We start from the raw sequence: 24,094 nt of genomic DNA, 5'->3' as shown, positions 1-24,094 counted from the left end.
GTACAAGTGGCTCAAACTCGCTCATTTTGAGGCAGAAACCGGCGGACGTGCAAGAACTTTAATTATGAGGTAAACACAAAACAAAACAAAACTTTCCATCCGGAGCTCCTTCACGAGACTCCACACTTGTAAACAATCGCTCCATTGGGCTAGCGCTGCTCGCGCGGCTCTCGGTCCAAGCGCTACCAAGCCGACCAATAACAGAGCTTGCGCTACACGTTGTTGCGACGTGTAGTTACATTTTTTGAGAGGTGCACGTCAGTGACGTGGACGGCCACGGCGAAGAGCTATGCGTCAACGCCGTAGCATACGCCAGCGTTTGATGCAGAAGTATAAATCAGCCTTAAGGGTTATGTGCTTCTACATCATTGTTATCCAACAATTAACACCTTGTAATTTTGGGAATAATTGGCAGTTAGAGTTAGGTTTAGTGGTGGGGATTTGGAATATGGATTACATTTTTAAACATGACTTATGCTCTAGGATCAACATAATCTGTCCTGTTGTGTTTAATTGTAAATAGACTAAACTTACATAATATAAGATAGAACTCCCAAGCTCCAGATGTCTGCTGGGGGTCCAACAAGATCTCCTTTCAGCATTTCAGGAGCTTAAAAAGGACAGAAAAAAACATTAACACCAGCATGGCATGAATATGTTTTAAATAATTTTAGTAGAAAAACATAGAAATTGTATGTGCATACCCATGTATTCCAGAGTTCCCAGATATCTGCTGCATTGTTGGAGGGACAGAGGGTTAAACCTTTGAGCACTGCCAAAATCTATTATCTTAATTACATTGAGGTTGGTAACCATGATGTTGTCTGGTTTAATGTCCAGATGAAGAATTTTGCAGTTGTGGAGATATTCCAAACCTTGAAGGATCTGGACTATAAACCCCACTACATCATCTTCAGAATAACAGAATCTGAAAGAGAAAATACCATTGATGTCAAGACACTTAAATTTCACAGTTCAGCTATCAAAGTCCTTGAACACACACACACACACAAAGAAAAGCTCATACACACCTGTCAATTAGATTTTGCAGGATTTCCTTGCCTGAGCAATATTCTGTTATGAGTACAAGGTAACGTGGTGTGATATAGGCTTCATGTAGGGCCATGATTCTTTCACATCGAAGGGACTTCAGAATCTCATATTCCTTTATAATGGTTTGCTTGGTTTGCTGATCATAGGGTATTATCTTTGCAATAAACATCTTCCCTGTTGCATTTTCTCTGCAATCTCGTATGACTCCAAAACGACCCCTGTAAAAATAGGGATTTTGAAGAGTTGTGTTGAAGTGCTTGTAGATTTGTGTAACTGTTTGAAGAATAGATAGCAGCTTTGTAGCTGTACTGTATATGTGAATGATGGAGCCTTTTTAATAAATAAATTAGATTATTTTGATTTCTCACCTAGCCTTCTCATCCAAAAAGCTATATGGTTTCTGAGGAACTCCTTGCCTCAAGGTAGTCTCAGATTTGGTGGAGGATACCGCTTGTCCAGTTGGTGTCTCTGGTGTGGGTGAGCTTGCTCCTTCTCCTATTGGACTTATACTGCTGACCACAATCACAGAAGGAGAGACGGGAGTGGGAGCAAGTGAACAAGTAGCAGGAACATATGTAGGAACCGGGGAAATTGATCTGCCTATTGAGGGTGGAGCTGTGTATGACCTTGGAGATACAGTCTGGGTTTGGGTAATAGGAGGCATCGTATTGACAGAGCTTGCTGGCTTGGGGAGATCAAGAGGAGTGGACATCTTCGGGGAGGACTGGACCTCTAAGAAAGTAATTGAGACATCAGCAGACTGTGCAGGAGTAGGACTAATAGACTGACTAAACACACTTGGCTGTGATAATGAAAAAGCAGATGTAGCCACAGCAGCCGTCACAGCAGGAAAAGAAGCCGGGGAGTGTGTCTTCATTTTGGCAGGCTGATGTTGTGGTGTCACTACAAAACAGTAGGTAGGATTATGTCGACAAAAGCTCATTCTGAAATTGTAGCCGTATATACATTTCTGGAGATTGCAAATTATGTAGCCAGAAGTACATATGGCTGCATTTACTCTTTAAAACAAAGGCTTCGAGGTGGTATGATGCTGTCCTTTTTCTTGGTTAACAGTTGATCACCTACATATCGATGGCTTTCCCGCAGTTTGACCAGTTAGCTTGCCATGTATGTTGGCAGACTTGAGATGCAGATAGGAGTTGACCGTGAGTTTGAGTCAGGTAAAAAACAGTTCCAGAAAGTGGGTAAGACAAAAACAGAATCCAAAAAATAAACAACTAACAGTAAAGTAAAATAAGAGAGTGAAAATGCGGTAAAATCTGAAAACATGGTAAAATCAGCCTAGGGCTTTTCTTTTTCTGGATTGCTTTTTCAAACTGTAGGTTGGGTTTAAGGAAGTGGATGGGTGGGTCAATCAGTGCTTTGTAAAACACTATTGTTTGGGTTTAGGGATGGAGGAAGATGGGTCAGTTGATTGGTCAGTCTGTCAATCATTCAGTCAGTCGACAGTGGCCACTTGCAAGAGAAATTTGAGATCTCCAAAAGCGCACAGCAGCCTCTGGTGGATTTGCGAAAACAAAAACTGCAAAAAACATAGCTCCTGGAATGTATTTGGCACTCTCCAGAAATGTATATAGAGGTATATTTTCAGAATGACCCTGAGTTTGTTTATGTACACAGATATTTAATGTCTAATAACTAAATGTACTATTAACTATATAATAACAATATATTTTAATAAAAAGTTTGTAAGTTCAACTGAACTGCATGCTCAATACCTTTAGTGTCAATGCTCACTCCATCTGATTCATTACTGTATGGGCTTTGGCCAGCTTTATTTACACATGCCACACGGAATCGGATGGTAGAACCAGATGGAAGTTCAGAGGAATTGAAAAAACAATCAGTAACTCCTGTGGCTTCAGTCAACCACTTATCATCACCTACAGATAATACAAAGTGTTAAGTCATTACTTAAAGTGAATGACAATGACAACCATTTCAAATATATAATAATGAACATATTTATTACAAAGAGCTGTTAGTAATCCATAATAAAACTTAGTCAATCAGTTCTGTGTATGAAAGATATTTCTTACCATCAAATTTTTTCTCAATCGTGTATGTGCAAGGAACTTTGGTGTCTGATGGTTTCCATTGCACCAGAACAGTGTTATTGTATATCTGCCGAATCTCGGGGGTTCCTGGACAATTTGGAATACCTTAAAGTGTGATAATAACACAAGAAAATGATATTTTTTTAAAATTTGGCATTAATGTTTTACTAAATATTAAGCATTTTTCAAAGCTTACAGGCCAAGGTGAGTATGCAGGAAGTAGTTACAGAGGCCAGGTTATTAGTAGCCACACATTCATAGATTCCAGCATCCTTCTTAGAGATATTCATAATCATCAAAAGTTGCCTTCCATCTGGGCAGGCCTCTAAGTTCATTCCATCACATATTTTCAATGGCTTCTTATCTATAAACACAGGAGAAAAGTGTTAACAAAATAGACATGTAGTACAAATTTGATATTTAAAATAAATTAAAAATAATAGGGAAGAAAACACCTTTCAGCCATAATATTTTTGGCTCTGGGCTACCAGCCGGAAGACAGCTAAGTGTAACTGGATTTCCTTCAAGAAGCACATGGTCTTTTAATGCAATATGGAAAACTGGCGGGAAATCTAAAGAAGGAAAATAATAAATAAAGTTATTTGGAGAAGGTTTTTGAACTACCACATCAGAGGCAGAGTCAACACAATGTAAATTTAGTTTTACCTTCCTTTGGAGTTGCAGGGGCTCTTGATATAGATGGTGTCCTGTCTCTCTTACCTCTGGACAAACCCCACCTGTCCCACCTAGACCTGATTTCAGTTTCAGGAGCTGTCAACAAAAAAACACTTAAATGCACTGTGCAATGTGTCCTCATTTATTTTGATACATTTGTTTTTTTAATTTCTATGTTTAACCTGTAAAGTTACAGTCACTAACAAGCACAGGTATTAGCATTTTACTTAGCAAAATTTTGAATGACAAAAAATAAAACGTACTAAATAATCTTAATACATACTCTGAGATGACTCTATAGAGTGTGCACTAGAAGACGAATTAAGTGTCTCTTTAGATGATATAGTAGTAGTTTGCAAGGGATGCTGGTTCTCTGGAATATCCATTTTTTTGTGAATGAGCCCATCAGACTGGGAACGATGATGACGGGAAAATAAAGGTGTTTTCTGTCCTTCAAATTTTGTTCCTTCTCCCTCAGACTGACTTTGCTTTCTTAATGAAAATCCTGAAACCTTTGTCTCAAATTTTTTTCGCAATGCCAGAACTGGTGAATCATTTATTTTCTTCATATCTTGTTTCTCAACGTTTGATGCTTCTGCATCAATGTGGGGTTTAGTTTCCTTATCCTTTCTGTCTTTTGACCTGCTATGCACTCTATCAAATATTCCTGAAACATTAGATTCAAATTTACGTCGCACTGCAAGGACAGGTGATTCAGCAATCTTTTTAGTATCTTTCTCAAGATTTTCTTTGTTTGTTTCAAAGTTTTCTTTTTTGTCTAGGGACTTGCTACGTCTCGTAGCCCAGGTAAGCTGTCGTTTGTTAGTTACAGAATCTGAGATCTCCTTTTTCTCTTTTTTGTCAATGGGTTGCAATTTCCTTGCACGCATGGAGAATCTTCCAATAAGTCCAAGCCCAATTTCTTTATCTACCTCCCTGAGATCTTGGACAGACTTGGATTTTTCCTTTAATCCTGTTGATCCAAACTCCAATGGGGAACCTACAGGTCCAGGTCGATAGACCACTTCATCTGATTTCCGTTGGGGAACCGGTGAGCTTTCTTCAGACTTTGTCCTTGTCAATCGTTTTAGACCATGTGCCAAAGATGATTCCCTTTTCTTAAATCTAGCTTCAAAAATTTCCTCTGAATCAATATTTTTGATATCACTTCTAAGATTTGGCTGGTGTGCAGAAAAAGCAGAAGCAAAAACACCTGGTCGCCCAGCGGTAGGTTGAATATTGGGCTGGGAGATTTTTAAAACTGGTGTCGGTAATGGTGTGAGAAATGATGCCTTTTTACCATTTGCTTGCAATTTACTGCAATAATTTGATGATATATCATGTGGGAGTATATCAAGAGGAAATTCAGTACTTTTATTCATATTTTCAGGAACACTGTCTTGTTCTTTCATCTCTTCTACCATAATTTCAGTGTCTTCTAAATTAAATGCAGACCGAGAGCTATTCATAATCAAGACATCACTATTAGCCTCTTCCTTAGACACCTGTTTATTTTCTAAAACTGGAGTTGGTGGATTTGAAGAAATGTCTCTTGGAAACAAAGGTGGCAGGTTAGCCTTGTTTTCATCCAGGATGGTCGATTTAATTTTCAGCACATTATGATCTCCAGTAGAACTTGAGGGAATCTCAAGTGGGGCTCCAGATCTCCTATGAAGAGAAATTGACTCTGAGTTTTCGTCTCTTAAAGAAGACCTCTTCCTGAATGCAGGTTTTTGGTAAGTTTCTTCAGAGCTGTCATTGTTAAATGTCCCAGAATCTCCTGAAGCATTCAACCTTGCATTTCTGAAGTTACGATCCAAAGAGGAAGTTCTCCTCTCATCGTCTACACCCAGTGTCTCCAGTAGGGGACCACGAAGACCACTCATATTCTTGTTAACAGTGCCTCCTTTTAGCAACCTCTGCCTCATAAGATCCAGTTTCAAAGCATAATCTTCCTTGCTTAGTTTGGCTGTCTTTGGACTACTGCTCCTGTGTGGAAGCTCCATGGAAACTGCCTTTTTCATGTGCTTTTGGCTATCCTCTGTAGTATCCTTTATTTCATTATCTTCAGGTGTTATTTGCAGAAGAAGTGCACTATCAGCAGAACTTCCTCTTCGCATTAGTCCTCTTCTGGTCTTGCTTGCAACCTGATCAACTTCTACACTGGAACCTCTTTGCAAACAGTTATCAGTCCTTTTTGGATTTTTAAGGTAGTCTTCATTCTTCTGTCCAGCGATTATTTGGGATTCTGTGATATCATCAAGTTGATTCAAGTTCTTTTTGTAGGATTCATTGGATCCTCTAATGACTTTATCATCATCCTCATGGATCTCAGTCAGAGACATCCGGGAACCAGAGAACATCATTGTGTGGGGCATAGGGATGAAAGGAAGTTCATCAATGTCTTCATCTGAGTCAGAAGATGATGATGGAGGTGGCGAGCCATCTTTAAGGTTTCTAGGCACAGCAAGAGATACATGGCTAGAGGAGTCATCCAGCAGTTCAGATATGGACCTCATAACCATTTTAGACCCATATCTAATGAGTGAACACTGAAATAGACAAAATAAACACATTTTATTAGTAATCAATGTCCTTTTATTTATTTTTTTATTAATATTTATTTATTATACTTAATAAATGGTTTACCTGCCACTTCCGTCTGGCTAGCACTTGCTTATGCAGTGTTGTGTTGATAGACTTCCCCTTTGTTAATGACTGAAATGGAAAAAAAAAAAAGTAAGAATATTGTGTTGTAAAACAGAAACATCTCGTTGCACATAATTGTGTTGTGTTTCACTCTAGCCATACTGTGTATTTTACACACATAGATTGAACTTAAACTTAAATGTACTATATGTAAGTTTTTGACTCTTCTAATAAAAAAAAAAAACAGAATTTGTTTGCAGATATTTAAGAAACATGCCAGGTGAACATTCTTTTATTGCTTAAAAAAACAATGCTAAAGTCAGTTATTCTGCTTTTAAAAATGTCTTTATGTCCGGAACACTCTCTTTTATTGTTTCTTTTAACCCCCCCACTGCCAGTTTAGCTGGGTTGCCTTATTGGAAAACCACATATTTCATTAATTGCGGCTCTCAAAGCATGCGTCTGCCATCGAAATACAACCTCCGTTGGACAGTAGCAGAATCCGAAATGTGACACAGATTCAGAGCTCCACAAAAGGTTATTGATTAGCAAATAACATAAACATTACAAATGTAAACATTAGGTGAGCAGGTTACTTTGTAACCCTGTGCCTTAACAACATGCTACATAATTTGCATTGATAAGCTATTAGGCTGTTTGCACCTGACAGAAATTTAAACACATTCATTCAGAAGCATAGAATTTGAACTCACTCAGGAAATGGTAGGGTTTATAATCTAATTAAAACATAATAAACCTTTTTTCACATTATTAAATGTAAATGCTGGATCACTGATATGTGTTGGTTTGTCACAGTTCTAAAGATCAATTTCAAATGGTTTGTTTTATTTTCAAGATCTGAGGTAAACTGCTGCTGCTTTCAGTAGTATGGCAATAAATGTCATGTAAAATCATATTCAAACTCACATTATTAGCATTTAGGTGAGGTGATCATTGTCAGTTTTCTTGGGTTCATACAAGAAATAGAAGCTGTTTCTAATATGTGAATTTGAGTTGTTGGTTAGAACAAAAACTCATTTTAATATGGAGAAGATTCCTTCTATTGCACACTGTTGCTTTTATTTAGAACATGATTTAAATCAGCTTTTAGGTTTAATCGTCAGACTCGCTCCTGTTGGTTCTCAATCTGGCAACCTGTGCTTGCATTTGTTTTGATCCAGGAATGCAATACTTAGTTCAACCTCTGGTTGTCAAACTTACAGACTGCACCTTCATTTGTGTAAATATTTGTGAATATGTTACTGTTTTAAACATCATAAACAGCCTGTATTTTTTATTGTACCTTGAACCATGGATGAAGAAGACACTCTGTGGCATCGGGTCTCCTGTACAAATGTTTGACCATAATTTAATACTTTATGCCAACCAATCGGATTGATAGTCAATACCTCAAAGAATATGGCATGATAAACACTTACAGTTTGTTTGAAACAAGAACCTTTATAATGAATCCTTTTGCTTCTCTGCAAAGATCTTTGAACATGCTTTCTTCAAATGCAACATTATAGTTCCTGATGTTCAGCAGAGTGTCACGGTCATTTTCCCCAGCAAACGGAGACACTCCAGTGAGGCTGTAAATTGAACACATTATAAAGTCATGGTAAATTCATTTAAATGTAGCACTAATTTCAAATTTGCTAGTGGACATTATAAACATACCATAAATACGTTATGACACCAACTGGCCTGCAAAGAGAAGGATAGTTTTAGAAAATACAGAGAATGAAACAATATTTATCAAATGGTAGATAAATGTGTGCTCTATTACCAAATGTCTGTAGATTTAGAGATGGGTGACTGGTTTACAATCTCTGGAGCAATAAATTCTGGTGTACCATATTTGTAGTACAGTTCTTCATTTGGTTTGACTTTCAGAGCATTGCCGAAATCACAAATACGAATCTGATCAGTTTTTTGGTCTGCCATTAAGATGTTTTCAGGCTGAAATACACACATGTTATAATTACTTGTTTCTTAAAAGTCAAAAACAGTCATTTGTTTTGATTTTGTGAATCAGCTAGTTCATGACTGACCTTTAAATCAAGGTGAATTATGTCATTCTGGTGCAGATACTCGATTCCCTCAAGTAGCTGCCGTATAATAGACTGAACCTGCACATACAATTCAGTGGATTATTTGATTAGCCAGTAGTTCTCTGACTTTGATTAAACAACACGCAGAAATAATGAATTTCAACTTGATACACAGTTAAAACACCAACCTCAGATTCCAAGATTGTTGTTCTTTTTGTTATTCTTTCCAATAGCTCTTCATGGCATCTTTGTAATCATTTAAGGAAATTATGGCAGCAAACTTTTTTTTAAAGACATTTAGAAAGAATGAGCATTTAGAAAGAATATATGCTGGTTCAAGGATACAGTTCGGTAAGAATGATCACTACACGCCTCTTCTCAAAAGCATCATGGAAGCGGACAATGCTCTTATGGTCTAACTCTGCCAGAAGTGCCAACTCTCGCAATGCACAAGTCTTTTTCTTTGCCCGCACTGAAATAAATTTTGCTGCAAAAGATTGGTCATTTTTGTGTTTCACTCGCTTGACATATGAAAAAGCCCCTCTGTGAACATAGACATTACAGACCTGTCAGATTAAAATACAATCAATAAACTGAAGGAATGCTCTAAGAAACGGCATTTGACCTTCCAATCTCTTTGTGTATATCATAGTAATCAGTCAGCATACGCATCCTTCGCAGAATTGTGGCTTCATCTTCCATTTGCTCTTCCTCTTCCTCCACATTTTGGGCTATGATAGTAAGTATAAACACACACATTACACAGCCTACTAAATAAACTTGTTTTACTGAGTTTTTAATACTACTTTTGGTTAAACCATCTAAGTAATAATGAATTTGTTTATATTACCTGTATGGACTGTAAGCTCTGCCTTACAGGACACTGACCCAGCCAAGTTCTTAGCAGTGCAAGTGTAGACCCCTACATCCTCTGGCTGAGCATTGAGAACCACAAGCGAGCATTCTCTGTCATCATACACAAATGTCAAATGACTGCTCTCTTCAAGAAGAACACCATCCTGAAAGTCAAACAGTGCAAATGAGTGATGGATTTAGTACTGTATTTTTACATTTTATTCATGAAAAACAATACATTTATGAAGAGTTTCTCACATGGCTTTCCATAAAGACAGTACAAAGATTTAATGTAATGTGTATTAATATAGCGTATTCATCACGTATGGCCATATACTCAAAGCACTTCACAATTATGTGGGGGGATCTCTCCACACCATCACCAGTGTGCAGCATCTACTTGGATGATGCAACGGCAGCCACAGGACAATGACTCCAGCATGCTCACCACACACCAGCTAAAGGTGGAGTAGAGAAACAGTGATAGAGCCAATTCAGTGGATAGGGATGATCGGAAGGCCATGATGGGTAAGAGCTGATGGAAAGAATTTGTCCAGGACACCAAGGTTACACCCATACTGTTTACGATAAGTGCCATGGGATTTTTTTAATGACCACATAGAGTAAGGACCACGGTTTAATAAGTCTCATCCAAAAGACAGTGCTCACTGATAATATAGTGTCCCCTTTACTTTACCTACTATGGCATTAGGACTCACAAAGAGCACAGGTTTACCCCTGCTGGCCCCACTAACACCAACAGCAGCCTAGTTTTCCCATGTAGTCTCCCATTCAGGTACTGACCAGGCTCAGCCCTGTTTAGCTTCAGTGAGGAACTGGTCTTGGTCTGCAGGGTTATATGGCTGTGGGATAAGATGGGCTGAACTATTCCCAAATTCATGCCTACTGTTGTCATTAAAATCAGTTTCAAAACTTTTAAATCTTTTTTGGGACAAAACGTTCGAGGTTACTAAAGTAACCCTTCGTTCCCCGAGGAGGGGAACGGAAGCACTATAAGTGGATTTGATTGTTAAATCCACGTATTGGGAGATTCGGTTCAGAAGCTACTCGTCTGAAAGAGTATTGAACGGGCCAATTAAGAATGAATTGGCAGCGCAAGCCTGCGCAGGTGAGCGGCATAAGCAATCAACTGAGTATATAAGCTCACCTGGCGCCAGCAGACGCTATCCTTTTTAAGCTGAAGTGACTTTTAACAGCTAAGGGACAGTCATTATGGCGACGGAGTATAGTGCTTCCGTTCCCCTCCTCGGGGAACGAAGGGTTACTTTAGTAACCTCGAACGTTCCCCTTCGGGGGGAACTCCAGCACTATAAGTGGATTTGATTGTTAAATCCACGTATTGGGAGCCCATTGAAAGCGCCATAATGACTGCACCTTACCAACACCCACCATGAGAGAGCGGTCAGGCAAGCGTGACGCACCCAGATCATGAGAGGCGTGGTCCTCCAACGTGCTCTTGGCCCTAACTTATCCCACTTCAAAAGAAGTTTTACGGAATAGGTATCTATTTTGGGAGTCGCTAGCGTCTAGATAATTCTAGGAATATACGACAGTACGTTGGGAAGCGTGCCATCCCAGTAGGGAGGACGCTGCGGAGACCATCCGCACCCAATAGGGGGAAACAAATGGAATTACATATGGACTAACCCTGAAAGGGGGAGTGCACATAAAAGGTGGTTAGCAGATAGGGAAAGCACGGGTCCGCCCAGGGGGGGAACTTAACCGTGGCGGAAAAAGCATATGGGGATCACCAGCGGGGATCGGCCATAGCAGGCACCTATACCCAAAACGCGGGCTGACCAGCGGGCAGACCTACTACGTAATGGGCCAGCAAGTGACTCCTCCGCTGAGTCAGTGCTGGGGGCCTCGGAGGAATCTGCAGGGCTCACAGAATGGGGAACTTTACTGACAGACAGGAGGGTGCACATCTCTCCGTGTTAGGGAAAAAAAGGCACCGCAAGCGTGTACAACACCTACCGAGTTGTTTCCTCAATCACCAAAGGTACCTAACACCCTTGAGGAAACCGGCTCCACTCGCAGATTATAAAATCTTGCAAATGTGTTGGGTGTCGCCCAGCCCGCAGCTCTACAATGTCTGTTAAAGAGGCGCCACGCGCACACGCCCAAGTGGATGCAACGCTCCGAGTGGAGTGCGCATGCACTCCTGGGGGGCGCGGCTGGCCTCTGCTCAAATAAGCACATGAAATGGCCTCCACAATCCAGTGGGATAAACGTTGTTTAGCCACGGCACTTCCCTGCTGCCGTCCGCCATAACAGACAAAGAGCTGCTCAGAAGATCTAAAGTTCTGAGTACGGTCCACATAAATGCGCAGAGCGCGAACTGGACAAAGTAAGGACAGGGCTGGGTCTGCCTCCTCCGGGGGCAGCGCTTGCAGGGTTACTACCTGATCTCTAAAAGGAGTGGTAGGAACTTTGGGCACATAACCCGGGCGGGGTCTCAGAATAACGAAATCCCGGCCCGAATTCCAGGCACGAGTCACTGACCGAAAATGCCTCCAGGTCCCCGACCCTCTTAATGGAGGCCAACGCGACCAGCAGAGCTGTCTTCAGGGACAGAAATCTTAAAGATACTGTATCGAGTGGCTCGAAGGGATCAAATCGCAGACTCGTAAGAACGAGGGCGAGATCCCAAGAGGGCGTGAGAGGGGGGCGAGTTGGATTAATTCGCCTAGCGCCTCTGAGGAACCGGATGATGAGGTTATGCTTTCCCACAGTGCCGCCAGCCACCGCGTCATGGTGAGCGGAGATGGCAGCAACGTAAACCTTGAGAGTGGAGGGCGACAGCCTACTGTCCAGCTTCTCTTGAAGGAAAGAGAGCACAACACTGATCTGGCAAGATCGGGGGTCTTCTCTGCGAGAGACACACCACTCAGTGAATAGACTCCACTTCAGGGCGTAGGCGCGCCTCGTAGAGGGGGCTCTAGCCTGAGTGATGGTATCAACCACCGCGGGCGGCAGGTTACCAAAGTCTTCCTCGCGTCTATGGACCACACGTGGAGGTTCCAGAGATCGGGACGAGGGTGCCAGACGGTGCCTTGTCCCTGAGAAAGTAGGTCCTCTCTCAAAGGGATCTGCCAAGGGAGGGCCGTCGCGAGGAGGGAGAGCTCTGATATCCAGGTTCGGTTGGGCCAGAGGGGCGCAACTAACAAAACCTGCTCCTCGTCCTCCCTGACCTTGCACATTAACTGCGCGATCAGGCTCACTGGGGGAAACGCATACTTGCGTATGCCCCGAGGCCAGCTGTGGGCCAGTGCATCTGTGCCGAGAGAGCCCTCGGTCAGGGAATAAAACAACTGGCAATGAGCGTTCTCGGGGGAAGCAAACAGATCGATCTGGACCTCCCCGAATCACGCCCATATCAGCTGGACAGACTCGGGGTGGAGTCTCCATTCTCCAGAGTGAATCTGCTGCCGTGAGAGCACATCGGCTGCACGGTTGAGCATACCTGGGATGTGAATGGCGCGCAGCGACTTCAGCCGCGGGTGACTCCAGAGGAGCAGACGGCGGGCGAGCTGAGACATGCGGCGAGAGCGCATACCCCCCATGCGGTTGATATACGCCGCCGCCGCCGTACTGTCCGTCCTGACCAGCACGTGTTGCTGCTTCAGCGCCGGAGAAAAACGGCGGAGAGCAAGGAACACTGCCAACAGCTCTAGGCGATTGATGTGCCAATGCAGCTGGGTACCTACCCACAGGCCCGCAGCTGCATGCCCGCGACACACGGCTCCCCAGCCTGTGCTGGAAGCATCTGTCGAAACAACAACATGACTGGACGCCTGTCCCAGAAGCACACCGGCCTGCAGGAACGAGGGGTCGTTCCAGGGGCTGAGGGTGCGGCGACACAGCGCAGTAACAGAGACTCGGTGTGTGCCCGCATGCCATGCGCGTCTCGGAACTCGATCTTGAAGCCAGTGCTGAAGTGATCTCATATGGAGCAATCCGAGCTGTGTGACAGCCGCAGCGGAAGCCATATGCCCCAGGAGCCTCTGAAAATATTTCAGTGGGACCACTAACTTGCTGTCGAGCTCCCTCAGACAGTTCAGCAGCAGGCGAGCGCGCTCTCCGGAGAGGCGCGCTACCATGGTGACCGAGTTCAGCTCCATCCCGAGAAAAGAGATCCTCTGCACCGGGGCGAGTTTGCTCTTTTCCCAGTTGACCTGCAACCCCAGTAGGCGGAGATGCCGGAGCACCTCGTCTCTGTGCGCAGTCAATTGCTCCCGAGAGTGGGCTAAATCAGCCAGTCGTTGAGATAATTGAGTACGCGGATGCCCGCAAGCCGCAGAGGCGCTAAGGCACCCTCCGCGAGTTTGGTGAAGACCCGCGGAGACAGAGAGAGCCCGAAGGGGAGGACCTTGTACTGCCATGCTCGACCTTCGAACGCAAACCGCAGAACTGACGGTGGCGTGGAAGAATGGAGACATGAAAATACACGTCCTTCAGGTCTATGGCTGCAGACCAATCCTGAGGACGAATCGCATCGGAGGATGCGCCTCTGCGTAAGCATTCTGAACGACAGCTTGTGAAGGCAGCGATTCAAAACGCGGAGATCTAGGATTGGCCGTGACCCACCGCTCTTTTTGGGTACGATGAAGTACGGGCTGTAAAACCCGCTCTCCATCTCGGCTGGAGGTACCGGCTCGATTGCACCCTTCGCCAGGAGGGCAGCAATCTCCTCTCGCAAGACAGGGGCGGACAGGGGATTGACCCTGGTGAAACACACGCCCAAGAACCTGGGAGGCCGTTTGGAGAACTGTAGTTCGTAGCCGTATGAGCCACCGCGAGGGGCTGGCCCGCGCTAACCAGGCAGGCAGAGCCCTCGCTAATGACGTCATCGCAGCAATCGTTGACATACCCGCGGAGGGGCAGCGCGGAGCCGGTGTGCTGATCCGGGGAGCGCGAGGGTCCCACAGAAGAGCTGGAGGAGAGCGATTCGCTCTGGCTCCGCACCCTGACTCCGGAGGGGGGGCTTGGGGGCTGGGAGAAGGGAGACCGTCCCCCCAGCGCCCGAGAGCCGCTGGCGGAGCATGCAGACCTTGCGAGCCGAGAGGCGGCGCGTCCCAGGCTGGCAGGGCCTGCAGTGCCCGTGAGCCACTGGCGGAGTGCACCGAACCTACGAGCTAGAGAGCTGAGCTCAAACTGGCAGATTTCGGGCTGTCACCTCCGGAGAAGTGGAAAAGTGCCCTTTCATTTCATGGCAGTAAAAAGTGCCGTTGGAAATGGCGCCCCGCCCTCCAGCGGGGAAAGAGCAAGTTCCCTCCTCTCCAGATGACCTGTCCCAGGGACGCTTCGCGGTCCGTTGCCAGACTTAGCGGCGTTCTGGCCAGGGGGAGTGGCCTGCTTCCGAGGTGCTCGACGCGCTCGCTTTGCCAGAGGCGAGTGCGGGGGCGGTGCAGCTCTCGTAGGCGGGCGCCTTTGGCGAGGAGCAGGTATGGATGGCACGGCGGGCGGAGCGGGCTTACGGGGCCGCCGATTAGACATCACCCATGGGACTGCTCTCTCACTGCCTCGAATTCCTGGGTGAATTCGCAGACTGTGTCGCCGACCAGCTTGGGATATGGGCGAGTCAAGAAAGCGGACTTTGTCAACTTCGCGCATATCAACCAAGCTTTGTTAGAGGTGGGGCTTCTGGGCCACTAGTGTGGACATCGTCCTCCCCAAAGCACACGCAGCGGACTTAGTAGTCCGAAGAGCTTAGTCGGCTGCGGTGCGAAGCTCATAAGCCTGGGTTGGACCCACCCTCGTGCAGCTCGGCCAGCGCCTGCGCTTGGTAGCGCTGGTCGGTGGCTATCGCATGCAAGGCGGATGCAGCCTGGTCCGTAGCTTTGTAAGCTCTAGCTCCGAGGGAGCCGAAAACTCACAGGCTTTGGATGGGAGACGAGGCAGACCCCGCCAAGAAGAGGCGCTGCGCGGATTAACCGCCATCGCACACTCAACCTGAGGAATCGCCACATACCCCCTGGCCGCTCCACCACCAAGAGTGGTGAGGGTGGAGGGACACGCAGCACGAGCAGAAAAAAGGTGCTCTTTAAGACCGCGTGAGCCTACTGTGCGTCGCCGGGAAGAAGGGAACGCCCCTCTAGTCGGTCCAGCCGCGGAGCTGGGGGATAAACCATCTCCAACCCACGGCCGAAGCAGCCCGGGAAAGCACGGCTAACACGTCCGTTTCAGTATCCGTTTTGACAGCGCTCACCTGCCCGAAGGGGGCGAGCGGGTCCGGATCATCGTCGGACAATGAAAGCCCACCCTCCGATGCCGCGGAGGACATCTGATCTCCGGTGTCAGCGAGCGTGAGAGCTACCATCTGATTAGACGGATCACTCCCAGCGCCCGAAGCTTGGATGGAGCGCTTGGAGGAGCGAGAGGTCCGCGAGCCCTTAGGCGGCGGATTATCTCTCGCTGGAACCCTCAGATCTGCCCGAGCGCCCGCTGCAGAACAGGAGGCGACTGGGGTGGCTCGCTCTCTCACGAGAGTTTGCCGCGATCTCAACTGCGCGACGGTCATGGCATCGTAGTGACGACATGAACCGCCCCCGAGCACCACATTAACATGCTGGACCCCCAAACATGTAATGCAGTGATCGTGCCCATCATCCGGAGCCAGGAAACCCCCGCAACCAGAAACGCACAGTCGGAGCGCCGTCCTGAAAAGGACGTGCTGCACGACTGTGTTGCTCTTTTAGGATGCTTTGCAACAATACGCACCGCTCTGGAGGACCGGACCCAAAGGGACGCCAGGCAAGGGAGAAACCCAGCTCGACCATCTGCCGCTGCGTGGACTCGCTCTGGACCGGGAGACACTCGTTCGCTCGAAGTGGCTGTAGACAGCAGGAGGAACCCTCATGAAGCTCGATCAGAAAAGTCTCTGAAGCGAAAAGGATAGCGTCTGCTGGCGCCAGGTGAGCTTATATACTCAGTTGATTGCTTATGCCGCTCACCTGCGCAGGCTTGCGCTGCCAATTCATTCTTAATTGGCCCGTTCAATACTCTTTCAGACGAGTAGCTTCTGAACCGAATCTCCCAATACGTGGATTTAACAATCAAATCCACTTATAGTGCTGGAGTTCCCCCCGAAGGGGAACCATGTGTTGTTGGTATTGTGAATATGAATGTATAAAAGTTTAAATAAATAAATACAGATGCTAACAGTTTGAATGATCATCAGTATCACTTGTATCACAAGTACAAAGCCAACAACAATAACAGCAATGACAACAAACATTAATCATAATTTGTTTAAAAAGGAACAAATGTTGTTGATGGTTATTCTGCCTCCACATTGTTCATTTCAACAACAGCGAGTTTCAGTTTTGGAGCATTTTAAGCTGTTTCTTTTCTCTTTTTTTTTGGTATCCAAAAATACAAATGACAAGGTGACATCTAGAGTAGATGTCTTCTTTTAATCTAGAAAACCCTAAATATATTAGACAATATTATTAATGTTGATCAACCTGTTATAAGAAGTCTTGTTCAATTGGTAATGTGGTATTTCAGTTTTACCCTGCAACCTGCAGGCAATAATTATTTATTCTGTTTAATTCATATCAAGTCACTTTAACAGCTAAACTCATCTGAATGCATTTTGCAGACATTTTTTTGAGTTTCACAAAGATTATTCATAGGGATCATAATGGCTGGTTAAAAATTGTTGGACATAGCAGCAGGACAAATGTCCCCGGCAATATGGAGCCAATATGGGTTTCAGATGGGCTACACTCAGTGGGCATGGGCACAAATGGGCATCTCAAATGTGTCACGATCGAGGTTAGGGGAAAAAAAAAAAAAAAACAAAAAGGCAAAACAAACTACCCCGAGGGTGAAAACATGAATAAAAAGGCAAAAAACAAACTTGACTGGGCTGGCAGGACAAACAGGACTGGATATCACAGGACAGGGAAATATTGACGACGAACTGGCACAGGACGGCAGACATGAGGGGATTATATGGAGGACTAAATTAACACAAAAACAGATGAAGATAATTAACTAATAATGGGTTAACAAGGAGGGTGGGACTAGACAATAGACGGGAGAGCGCATGACACAGAGAGACAACACAAGCCATGTGCTCACATAAAACGAGACTAGAATACGCAGCCAATGAGAGCTCATTAACTGCGTGTTCATAACAACACAAGCACGTGGTGCATGTACACATACACCACGTGCTAAACAACACCAACAGAAGACTGAATGCAAGACACGAGTACACGATGAATGAAAGCACTCACCGTGCACTCACACACGCAGCGTGCATGTTTCATCCCAGCGCCGACCAAAACCGAAACCAACTGGACTGAGATGCTGGGAATGAAACACCACGCTGCAGACAGATGAAAACACAAACACGAGTACAAGAGCGCGCGCGTCCGAGACACGCAGAGCCTGTGCGGCCGCATCAAGCGGGAGTGCGCACGCCCTGCGCACACCCCCGTCGGCGCACACAGAGACACACACAATGACAGAAAAAGGACAAGACATAGCTAGTCTTCGGACTAGCCACCAAAACAAGAATTCACAAGGCCCGAGTGGCAGAACCCTGACAATGTGGGGCCCACCTTGGTAGCCCTGTTAGAACCCACATGTGTAAATTAATGTGGGCATCTCATATGGAGCCTATTAAGGACCCATAATTATTCACTTAGGCTGACACATGGGGCCATCATGAAACCGAGAACAAAATTTGTCCCAGTTGGCTAGCCCAGGTGAGCCCCAGATATCAGTCCAAGGGTAACCCATCTGGGCCCCACATGGATGAGGTCAATTACAGTAGCATGATAATCTTTAAATCAGTTATTTAAAAAATCTGTGTGTCAGTGAAAACTGACCTTGTACCAGAGGATATCAGGGTCGGGTTTTCCATCCACAACCACAGCAAAATGACATGTTTCCCCAACACACACATCCAAGTCCTCCATGATGGTTTCAAATATAGGGGGCACTGAAATGGCCAACAGAAAAACTTTACTACCAAAAATAATGCTCTCTTTAAGCACATTTAATGAAAAAGAAAAACTCAATATAAAGAATGGAAAGTAAGGAACAGCTGCCTCCAGAAATCAATGGTTATATAGTTATTTACAATATATTTCAAGAGTTCACACTTAGCTGATGATTCATTATAAAGCTTGTTTGGCTTTAAGATCCTCGAGCATGGGCTCGCTCCCGTTTGCAAGGCGACAGGGGAGTTTGAGCTCAGGTAGATCTCGAGAACTCTCCTGCTGTAGTAGCTAATGAACATATAGAGATTGCTTTTAAGAGAAAACTACTTACTAGGAGCATGTCTATGGTGTCGATCTGGATTAGTCAATTAACTCACGTGGGGATAACCCACGTGAGCATGGGGAGAGCGTATAAACTCTGCACAAAAATGTCTGCTGACTTGGAACTAGAACCAGTGACATTCTTGCTGTGAGGCAAGAGTGCTAATAACTGCAAGTGGTGCTCGCTGCAGAGCCATTTGAGGAGAGGTGAGCTCCAGAGAGGGGGAGCTTAAGCTTGAGCTCCACCTTTTTTGCACTTCTTCTACGAGTGATGTCACTGGGGGTAGGGTTAGGGGTGGGGTTGGTGTACGCATTAAAACAGCTTACAGGAGGAGGAGCGACAGCTCATGCTCCCCCTCTCTGGAGCTCACCTCTCCACAAATGGCTCTGCAGCGAGCACCCTCTCAATAACTGGGCCACTGTGCCACCCATCTAGGAAAGGAGGAGGAGTAAGGGGTGGGAGGGGGCATTCTTCAAAAAGAAGATGGCTGTTATATGGAACTTAGGGTATTTTTAGTGGCTTAGGAATTGTTTGATCAGTAAATCATAATTTGGATAATGCAGGACCAGCTGCAAGCAATCATAAGCACGTGATCTTCTCGAAATTAGTTTATAAATAAACTACACTTATATCTTGTGGTACTGTCATCAGAAAAAAAAAACATACAAAACATCAGTGTTTGCATTATTTTGTATAACTAGTGTAAACTAATTTTGTGTCGAGATCTACCTGAGCTCAAACTCCCCTCTCGCGAGAGGAAGCCCTGGGCTTGAGGATCTCTTGAGCTCAGGGCTCTTTCCCGGGACAGCATGCCAAAGTAGCTTATACAGTTGAAGTCAGAATTATTAGCCCCCCTTTAAATTCTTTTTATATTTTAAATATTTCCTAAATGATATTTAGCAGAGCAAGAACATTTTCACAATATGTCTGATAATATTCTTTCTTCTGGAGAAAGTCTTATTTGTTTTATTTAGGCTAGAATACAAGCAGTTTGAATTAAAAAAAAAAACATTTTAGAGACAAAATTAATAGCCCTTTAAGCTAATTTTATTTCTGATAGTCCTCAGAAAAAAACACTGTTATACAATAACTTGCCTAATTACCCTAACCTGCCTAGTTAACCTAATTACCCTAGCTAAGCATTTAAATTTCACTAATCTGTACAGAAGTGTCTTGAAAAATATCTAGTAAAATATTATTTACTGTCATCATGGCAAAGATAAAATAAATCGGTTATTAGAAATAAGTTTTTAAAACTATGTTTAAAAATGTGTTGAAAAAATCTCCTCTCCATTAAACAGAAATTGGGGAAAAAATTAAACGACTTATTCAGGAGGGCTAATAATTCTGACTTCAGCTGTAATTAATCATCAGCTAAGTGTGAACTTTTTAAAATGCATAGTTTAGCAAATAAAGTAAATGAATAATGAGTTATTTAAAATAATAAAATTATTTTTGCAACTGCTCTGCTAATAATAACAAGAAGAAGAAGAAAAGAAAAAGAAACAAGAAAAGGCCTTCACCTGCTATGACCAACTGCAGAGTGCAGAGGTCGCTGCCATACTGGTTGTTTGCCATAAAAATGAGTTGGCCTACATCTGTGCTTTTCACTTTGGCGATGTGAAGAGCATGTTGGTCATCATCAGGGGTAGTCATCTCTAACGCACCAAGCTTGTTGACAAGCACCACACCCCTTCTGTTAAATAGTTGTTTATATCCTTAATATTTATAATTCATATTGTACTTTCAATGTCTGGCTTGTTTTACCACTAACCTTTTCCATGTACATGTTGCTTGAACATGATTAATTGTAATTGTAATGGTTACAGGCTGGTTCTCAACTGCGTACACGATATCAGGCTTATCAATGATGACTGGAGCTTTGCGAAAATACTCTCCTGTGATAAAGGAAAAAAAAAATATTTATCAGGCAATGACAAATACAGCATTTCACAAGCAAGTTACATTTTCACTAAAATAATCCAAAATTAAGTAAAGCTATATCTAAGAGAACTGCATTAAATAAAACTGCATTAATTAATTAATAATTCTGCAATATAGTAGAAGATGTTTCATCAAAATGTAACATATCTATTTTTTTACCCACAAATCTATACCTCTGTCAACGAGCTGGACCAGATCAGTTGGTTGTGATGGTTTGCTTAGTGTTTTTCCAGTTGTACTAAGGACTCTGAAGGAATAGCACACTCCTTTAGACAGTGAGGTGACTGTATAAGAGGTGTCTGTGAGGCTGGAGGCAATGGTTGTCCACTGGGTGGAGCCCAGAACTTGCTGTTGAACAACATACATCAGTGAAGCGGGATCTGAAATTAACAAAGAAGATGCTAAAGAGTGAAACAGTCTAAACAGTAGAACCTTTTAAAAAGCTTATTATCAAGATGGCTGAGGAAGGGCTTAAATTAATATGGCCAACTATGTATAATAATACCACAAACTGTCTATTCTTTGCCTTAGTACACCCGATTTATGAGGGTTGCAACAGCAGAACACACCACCAATTATTCTATCATAAGTTTTTTTCATTAGTTTTATGTGACGTATGCCCATCCAGTTGCAACCCAGCACTGAAAAATCCGCCCATACACTCCCTTATTCACACATACTTCAGCCAATTTTGTTTACCCAATTAACCTCCACATGTCTTTGGACTGGGGAAAAACGAGAGCACCCAGAGAAAATCCACCTGAAAACCAGGAGAAGCAGCAACCTTCTTGCTGTGAAACAACCAAGCCTCCATGCCAACATGTTCATTCATTCATTCATTCATTCATTCATTCATTCATTCATTCATTCATTCATTCATTCATTCATTCATTTTCTTTTTGGCTTAGTCCCTTTATTATAATATACTATATACTATAATAATATAGTCCCTTTATTATTCTGGGGTCGCCACAACGGAATGATCCAGCAACTTATTCAGCATATATTCTATGCAGCCCTTCCAGTTGCAACCCATCACTGGGAAACATCCATACACACTCGTTCAGACACATACACAACGGAAAATTTAGCTTACCCAATTCACCTGTACCACATGTTTTTGGACTTGTGGGGTAAATCGGAGCACCCGTAGGGAACCCACACCAACATGGGGAGAACATGCAAACTCCACACAGAAATGCCAACAGACCCAGCCGGGCTTGAACCAGCAACCTTCTTGCTGTGAGGCGATTGTGCTACTCACTGCGCCATCGTGCTGCCAGCCACCCTATTTACTACTACTACTACTACTACTACTACTACTACTACTACTACTACTACTACTACTACTACTACTACTACTACTACTACTACTACTACTAATAATAATAATAATAATAATAATAATAATATTAATAATATATATGCAACCATATTGCGCTGTCGCCTCACAGCAAGAAGGTTGCTGTTTCGAGCCCCAGCTGGTTCAGCTGGCAGCTCTGTGTGGAGTTTGCATGTTGTCCCCGTTTTGACACAGGCTTCCTCCAGGTGCTCCAATTTCCCCCACAAGTCCAAAGACATGCACTGTAGGTGAATCGGGTAAGTTAAATTGTCCGTAGTTAATGTGTGTATGTCCTGGTTCTCCCGGTTAGGGGTTGAGCGTTGGGCTAACAACTCATCTCGTAAAAATTTGATTTTACAAAACACCTACATGGTGCTGCTAAATGTCAGCTTCGATTTAAACTGCCCTGGGAGTAAGTAAGTATATACAACCATATTAAAAAGTTAGAACACACAATGAAAATTCTAATACCAGGACATAAAAAATGATCTGGTCTCTGGTAGGAGTTGAAATGTAGCATATGCAGTAGGGCTCTACTTGAATGATCCAAGCAAATTGTCTAAAGTGCATGGCCCAGGTACATTAAAGACATTTCTGAATCGACGTTTGCTATTTAAAGGACAAGGAAAATTGTCAACATGCTTGCCACATACAGTAGTCTGAAAGGGCTATTCTTATTCCCTTAATGCAGGGGTCACCAATCTCACTCCTGGAGGGCCGGTGTCCCTGTAGGGTTTAGCTCCAATTTGCCTCTACACACCTACCTGGGTGTTTCAAGTATACCTAGTAAGACCTTGATTAGCTTGTTCAAGTGTGTTTGATTAGGCTAGGGTTGGAGCTAAAATCTGCAGGAACTCTCAGGAACAAGTTTGGTGACCCCTGCCTTAATGAGTTATGGGTGTGTTTTAGGTGTAACATGCATCAAGTCAATCAGATTCTCATCCGTCATTCCATTTAATAGTGAGTGGCAGTCACATCATACTCATAATGTATTCGCTATTTTCATGACCAACTTTATAAATAAAAAAACACAGTTACTACAGAGGTAACAGATATCTTTGTTCACAAGCAGACTATTTACTAAATGAGCCGGATTAAACAAAGTCCCCTGAGGTGAAGAAGGCAAAAGAGGAGGGTGCCTTTTTATCTTTCATGTAGACAATAATAATATTTGAATCCTTTAAATTTCCATATTTAAAGATATTTCTGCTGCTGATCCCTGTGTGTGTAATACGCAATTTGTACATGTGCTATTGACATAAATTAATCTATGTTTGTACATGCCTGATGCAGTGTTACCAATATCTTAATGCAATTAATCATGACTGAAAATACAAATAAAACAAAAAAGATTTGATGGTAAAATGGCAACTCTTCCCAAGATGTCAATTTCTGATAATCTAATAAAATATCAGGACATATAATGCACAGGCAGTTAAAGAAAGACAGAGAAAATATTACCTATGGATGGGTCCAGGTTTTTTGGCTTTTTCCAACTTAATAAGATCATTCTCCCAGTTACAGACTCAATAACTGGAGGACCATCAGGTGGCTCAGGAAGGCTAACTGTCAAGTAGGTATAATGTGAGTAAGGCACATGCATCGAATACACCACCCCCAAATATAATAGAAGGTTCCATCTTACCTGCAACATATAAATGAGCATAGCAGGCAGCCTTCCCCACCTTGTTGGAGATGACACATTTATACACACCACTGTGGTCATGGCAAACAGATTGAATGACCAGACTGTGAACATCCCTGTCTAAAAGAGATACTTGGTAGCATATGACTGACAACAATATGTATTTACAAGACAAAATATGAAGTACACAAATCTCATATTTAGAATCCCAAGAAATCCCAAGAAAGTATGATTAAATTTCCTGTTTCTTTGAGAAATCCAGGTCTTTCAACATTAATCCACACAATCCACACAAAGTTAGATGGGTGCAAATTTAAGCAGTGCATGCAATTATCTCACATGGATTACAGTAGAATTTTTAAGTTGGTTTATTTTATATTTGCCATGATGACAGTAAATAATATTTTACTAGATATTTTTCAAGACACTTCTATACAGCTGAAAGTTACAGGCTTAACTTGGTTAATTAGGTTAACTAAGCAGGTTGGGGTAATTA

At 43.5% G+C, this 24,094-nt stretch overlaps 1 protein-coding gene and 1 long non-coding RNA gene across 11 annotated transcripts in view; both read right to left on the bottom strand.

The window, feature by feature from the left end:
* Positions 1–24,094, bottom strand: part of LOC147843476 (uncharacterized) — a 756,120-nt gene that overhangs the window by 611,035 nt on the left and 120,991 nt on the right. The gene's annotated exons all lie outside the window — the stretch shown is intronic.
* Positions 1–24,094, bottom strand: part of spega (striated muscle enriched protein kinase a) — a 70,288-nt gene that overhangs the window by 3,409 nt on the left and 42,785 nt on the right. For 4 of the 10 annotated variants that reach the window (XM_087255959.1, XM_087255958.1, XM_087255960.1 and 1 more), the window contains 26 exons: positions 23,599–23,714; positions 23,415–23,519; positions 20,785–20,991; positions 20,442–20,565; positions 20,191–20,363; positions 18,232–18,344; positions 9,360–9,528; positions 9,135–9,240; positions 8,855–9,052; positions 8,698–8,755; positions 8,510–8,587; positions 8,245–8,417; positions 8,136–8,162; positions 7,895–8,047; positions 7,759–7,801; positions 6,456–6,524; positions 4,090–6,358; positions 3,798–3,902; positions 3,587–3,703; positions 3,328–3,495; positions 3,114–3,236; positions 2,793–2,957; positions 1,422–1,956; positions 1,032–1,271; positions 705–928; positions 535–610 (listed from right to left, as the gene is read on the bottom strand). In XM_087255959.1, coding sequence (XP_087112085.1) covers positions 535–610; positions 705–928; positions 1,032–1,271; positions 1,422–1,956; positions 2,793–2,957; positions 3,114–3,236; positions 3,328–3,495; positions 3,587–3,703; positions 3,798–3,902; positions 4,090–6,358; positions 6,456–6,524; positions 7,759–7,801; positions 7,895–8,047; positions 8,136–8,162; positions 8,245–8,417; positions 8,510–8,587; positions 8,698–8,755; positions 8,855–9,052; positions 9,135–9,240; positions 9,360–9,528; positions 18,232–18,344; positions 20,191–20,363; positions 20,442–20,565; positions 20,785–20,991; positions 23,415–23,519; positions 23,599–23,714 — 5,934 coding nt within the window. 10 annotated transcript variants of the gene reach the window in all.

Source organism: Danio rerio, chromosome 6 (genome assembly GCF_052040795.2).
Source record: "Danio rerio strain M-AB ecotype USA chromosome 6, GRCz13ab, whole genome shotgun sequence".
In the NCBI taxonomy this organism is placed as follows: Eukaryota; Metazoa; Chordata; class Actinopteri; order Cypriniformes; family Danionidae; genus Danio; species Danio rerio.
The sequence above is the reverse complement of the archived record's forward strand: the minus strand, read 5'-3'. Positions and strand labels throughout refer to the sequence as shown.